Source organism: Nothoprocta perdicaria, unplaced genomic scaffold (genome assembly GCF_003342845.1).
Source record: "Nothoprocta perdicaria isolate Ctin4 unplaced genomic scaffold, notPer1 scaffold_261, whole genome shotgun sequence".
Lineage (NCBI taxonomy): Eukaryota > Metazoa > Chordata > Aves > Tinamiformes > Tinamidae > Nothoprocta > Nothoprocta perdicaria.
The window spans coordinates 871830-876641 of record NW_020455490.1 but is presented as its reverse complement, the minus strand read 5'-3'; the positions used below and the strand labels follow the sequence as shown (position 1 = coordinate 876641).

Genomic DNA, 4812 nt, shown 5'->3' with positions numbered 1-4812 from the left:
CTAGGATAAGTTACTGCATTGCCTTTGTAAGGCTGTAGTCTTAAAATTAGGTCAGCTGTGGGCAATATATTCAGCTTGCTTTCATACACTGCGAGCCTTGTTACCAGGGCCTCACAAAGCATCTCTTGAAAAAAGGAGTACAAGATGCTCTTTGTAAATAAAAGTTCATGAGCCTGAGTAATGAAGTCATTTTCCAAAATTGCAGTGAACGATACCCTTTTTCACGAGCCGGCGAGAAGCTGAGAGGTGGGCTTGAAGGAAAGGATTTGAAAGAAGCCTGTTAGAGAAACCACTTACCCTTATTAGCCCATGGCACAGCCAGCCTGTCTCTCCCTCCTACAGCCTCCCTTCCCCCCTATTTAAAAAAAAAAAAGTGTTTGTGGGGTGATTGTCTAGTGTTTTTTTAATGAATTTGGCACCTTTCTGTCTTTCGCTGAACACACTGGGGACGCTAAACAAACAGCCACAAGAGTCAGTGCTTCGCGTGGAGCAGTCGGATCGTGTCCAGGCTGGGCTGGGGGGGGTGCAGGGGGAGGAAAGGGTGACCTCACTTTGGGAACCACAAAGTTTGAGTGGGAGGGTCTCGGTCCGAAAGGTAAAAAGGGAATGATGTGAACATGTGAAGGAAGCCAGAGCCCCGCGCGCAGCGTCAGTCTGCATCCTGACAGAGGGAGATAAGGTGGCTGGGGAGCTAGTGGTGCTTTCCTGGAATACAATCTGTGTTTGACACTCTCCGCTTAAGCACTGCCCATCTGTATGTTATTGAGCTGGAGCCTCTGGGGAAAAAGAGGAGCCACAGGCACAGAGAGTGAACGAGGAAGGCAGCAAAAGCACTTCTCTTATTTTCCTTTTTTTTTCTTTTTTTTTTTCTTTTTTTTTTTTCCTTTTCTTTTTAATAAGGATCTGGTTAGGCTGCCTTGAAGTGCCACATCTGGAAACTGCACGCTGAACGAAAGTTAAAGTAACTGAGGCATCACTAAACCAAGGGGGGCTGACTGCAGAAGAGGGTAAACAGTTACCGAGACGCTAGAAGACCACTGCTGGATGTAAGGGGAGGAAATGGCTTTGATCTGCGCCTGGCCCCGCGTTTTTCCTATATTGCTCTTTTTGAGATGCTTCTCCTCCAGCACAGCCTCAAGTGAGGGAGGCGCTTTCCATTTTGACATTGAAGGTAGCTCAGCGGTCAGCGTGCAAGAAGCCACTGATACCCGAGGGCAGCAGCAGCCAGTAGCTCCGGGAAGCTGGGTGCCCCTTGCCGAGGTACAGTAACTCCTTCTCTCTCCGGCGTCTGCACTTCTCCGCTTTCATCGGTCTCTCTTGAAGTTCCCATCTGGTTAATGTTAGCTTAATCATTCGATCCTTAAAGTGATACCGGGGGTTTTGGCGGGGGGTCAGAGACATTGCATTTCGAGACTAGAAAGATACAGCTCAAACTCCAAGCTCTGCACATGCCCTGCCTGCTGTGAGCAGACAGCTGCTGTACTTTGCCGGGAGACTAGCTTAGCACGTCCCTGGCTTTCCTGCCAACATAGCTAAACAGGCCTGTCCAAGCAGCGCTGCTCTACAAGGGTTAATTGTCACAACACTTTTCTGTTTGCCTTGTGTAGTTCCTGGGATTTTAATTTACTTAAACTTCCAGGAATAGTCTTTTTCCTGGTGCCAGACACTGTAGTGTAGAAGTTTATGGGTTTTTTTTTTTTTTTCTGAGTGCCATCGCTCTCCAAAATTTAAAGTTTTTGCTTTGTTTTGTTTTTTAATGGGAGTAAGGATAGTAAATCATATGTGCAGAGAAAACTGCCTGCAGAGAAAACACCTGCAGAGATTTTAAGCCTTCCCCAAAAGTATGAGGTGGGGATTAGTGACAAATGCAATTAGAGAGATCTGAGAAACRAATTGACTGTGGAAATTTTTTCCACAGTCCCTGTGATTTGGGATTGGTTGATACTTCTGATTTTAACAAGGCTGCATCTGGAGTGAGCTATTCAAAAATACAGCTTGAGTAAACAAAAAAATACTCTAGCATGCACTGAGAGAGGGAGACAGTAATGTCTCATGTGTGGGAGATGAGAAGCAGGAGCCAAATCGAGTTACATAAGGTCATGGGAAGGGACAGAGTAGTTCTTCTAGCATAACATCCAAAAATGAGGTGAGATTAGCACAGCCATGTCACCATGACGATATCAAGATCACATTCTTTCATAGCACAGGATTAATATTTCCCCCTATGCTGCAATTGCCAGAACTAACAACCGTGGAAATCAATGTGCCGAGTTGCACGGAGAAGCCTCGCAGACAGTTGTGGTTACCGCGGGGCTGAGCAGAGGCCTTCCCCGCGCCGCCGAGCTCGCAGGCAGCTGCGCAGCCTCAGGAAGCGCCTTCCCACCCTGTCAGAGCCTCGCTGCGAAACCTGACCTGTGTGAGAAAGCTGGAACCAGAGCTCTGCTCAATGTAGGAGCTCCCAGGAGCTCCCAGGCCTGCGCTTGGAGAGACTCCATGATGTGGGATGTACGTCTCTTCCCTGGCCTGCGATCAGCCCCTGGGAAGCTGCRTTGCCACCTGTTGCTTACAAAATGGAAAATCCCTAAATGAAATGCCTGATTTAAGAGCCAAACGGGGGTTGTAGCTGGATTTCAGAGTACAATGTGCATAAGCAATCACCAGACTTTCTCRGTATGATCGTGTTGTACAGTTTTCCCAAAGACACACTGTATATTGCTTCACTTTAATATATTGGACCTTATCTTAGGAAGGTGCTGTGGGATGTATAGGCCATTACATAGGAGGAACATCTTAATCTCACCCTTCTTAATCAGTCCTAAACTTTCTTTTGCACACTCTCATTTAACAGATTCAGTAACTAGTGTTTGCTCTAACACTTTACCTCAGCTCCTGCAATAGCAGCCTTCAGATCCCGTATTATGACTGGATGCTGCCTGCTATAACCATGTTAAGAATTCCAACTGCAAATATTAGTCTTCCACGAGCGGGGAGCCAGGACTTCAGGCTCTTTCCCTACCTACACATTCCCTTCCCTGACATCCATCAGGGCCCACCACAGCGGCAGTTTCCAAAGAAGCACAAGAGGATGCCCTATTTGGATAGGGCTGATGGCTCTACACCTGCTGCCTATAGATCCATCTATATCATTGGTAGCAAGAGCTGGGAATGCCTGCTGTAAATCCAGAGGCTAATATAGTGGCTAAAGAGTGATATTCTCATGGTTTTTCACCTGAAGAAGGAACATTTCCTCCACCCCTCACAGTTTCCCCTGCCCACAGCCCACCTACCCTTGGAACAGGACTTAACATAGCAGTTCTAAATTAGCCTTTCTTTGAGTTGAGTTCTTAGCCCACAGCTCGCAGTGAACCGCAGTATAAACTCCCTTACACAGCACTGTTTGATTCAACTCCTTAGTCTAAATATTGACTCAGGCCTATAATTCTCCCGAGCAGACAGAGGCTGTTAGTCACGTCGAATAGTGCCAAATTATATAGGCAGCAGATCTGTGAGGCAGGATTACAGAACCGCAGACTCGCTGTACGTAGTACTTCATAGTGGACTGTGGTGCTAGTCAACCACAATGTTAAACATGCTKCCCTAGAGCCAAAGAACACATCAGGAAAGTCAGAAATCATGACTTTTCATCGTGTGGGACTGGTAGGGGACGGTGTTTGCCCTGCACACTATTCTGCTCCACTTAAATGTCTTCAGAAATCTGAAAAGTCTAACATAGAGTTGGTGGGAGTTTCTGATCTATACCCACCAAAATGTTCTTATATACTATTAAGAGTATGATGTTATGAACCTATAGAAAAATAGGAGACTCAAACTAATGTAAACAAACACATTAGTGAGTATTTCTTGGTTTCCCACTCCTCTTTCTTTCCAATATTTGGCAATCCTAAACTCACAGGAGTTTGCAGATGTGACTTAAAAAGATCAGAATTAATGTAAATGTGGTATTTTCSTGGGCCTTGTATTTGAATCTCTTTATGGAAGAGGGAAGAGCACTAACTACTTTTTCAATACTACACCAATATGCTGTACCCACTCATACAACAGAGCACAGGATTCATTTTGACCTCAGAGGGAATTTTGGAAGAATACAAAATTAAAAATGTACTCTAGGTGGATGAAAAACTGTTTTAGTGGTTGGTCTCAAAGTATAGGATCATATTGAGCAACCATTTCCAGGAGGGTCCTAGGAAACTGCWGTAAGATGAATGCTTGTATCTCTGTTGGTTTGCATATAGAGTAAGCACATTGGTGCCTTGGTTGTAAAGCAGTATTTATGTGGGATGCGGACCACCTACTTTTGGCCTAAAAAAATGCGCCTAATCTTGATGAGCAATCTTAATCAGGCTCCGTATTCAAGTATATGCCTAAAATCCCTGTATACTCAATGGAGACACCTGGAAGCCCTCAGARAAGCCTCTTCCTCTGTGAATTCTATGATGTTGGGTACTCACTTCAGGACTACTTCGCTGATCAACAAAAGCTTGTGGCACAAAGTGTAGGTGTTTAAATCTCCTGGACTATATTCCATCCAAAATAACAGCCACACTACATTCAAAGTAGTACAACCATCATGAACTAAAGTATTCAGCTCTGTGTCTGTATTTCAAGACGAATGCCTATAAATTAGTGAAAATCATTCAGAAAGTATCATGAAAGATTCCAGAAGGAAGCTAAGTAAAAAACTTTGGTTGTGTTGTGTAAGTACCTACACAAGCAGCAAAAATGTAACAAGTTCTCCAGTCTAGCAAATGAAGGCCTAATATGCAACACCTGGAAATTGAAGCTGGCTAAGTT

General features: G+C 44.8%; 1 protein-coding gene across 1 annotated transcript in view; it reads left to right on the top strand.

Moving 5' to 3' along the window:
- Positions 1-894: 894 nt before the first annotated feature.
- Positions 895-4812, top strand: part of LAMA4 (laminin subunit alpha 4) — a 95084-nt gene continuing 91166 nt past the window's right edge. Inside the window, exon 1 of the mRNA XM_026040696.1 lies at positions 895-1260. Coding sequence (XP_025896481.1) covers positions 1060-1260 — 201 coding nt within the window. The 5' untranslated portion in view covers positions 895-1059. The remainder of the gene's footprint in view (positions 1261-4812) is intronic.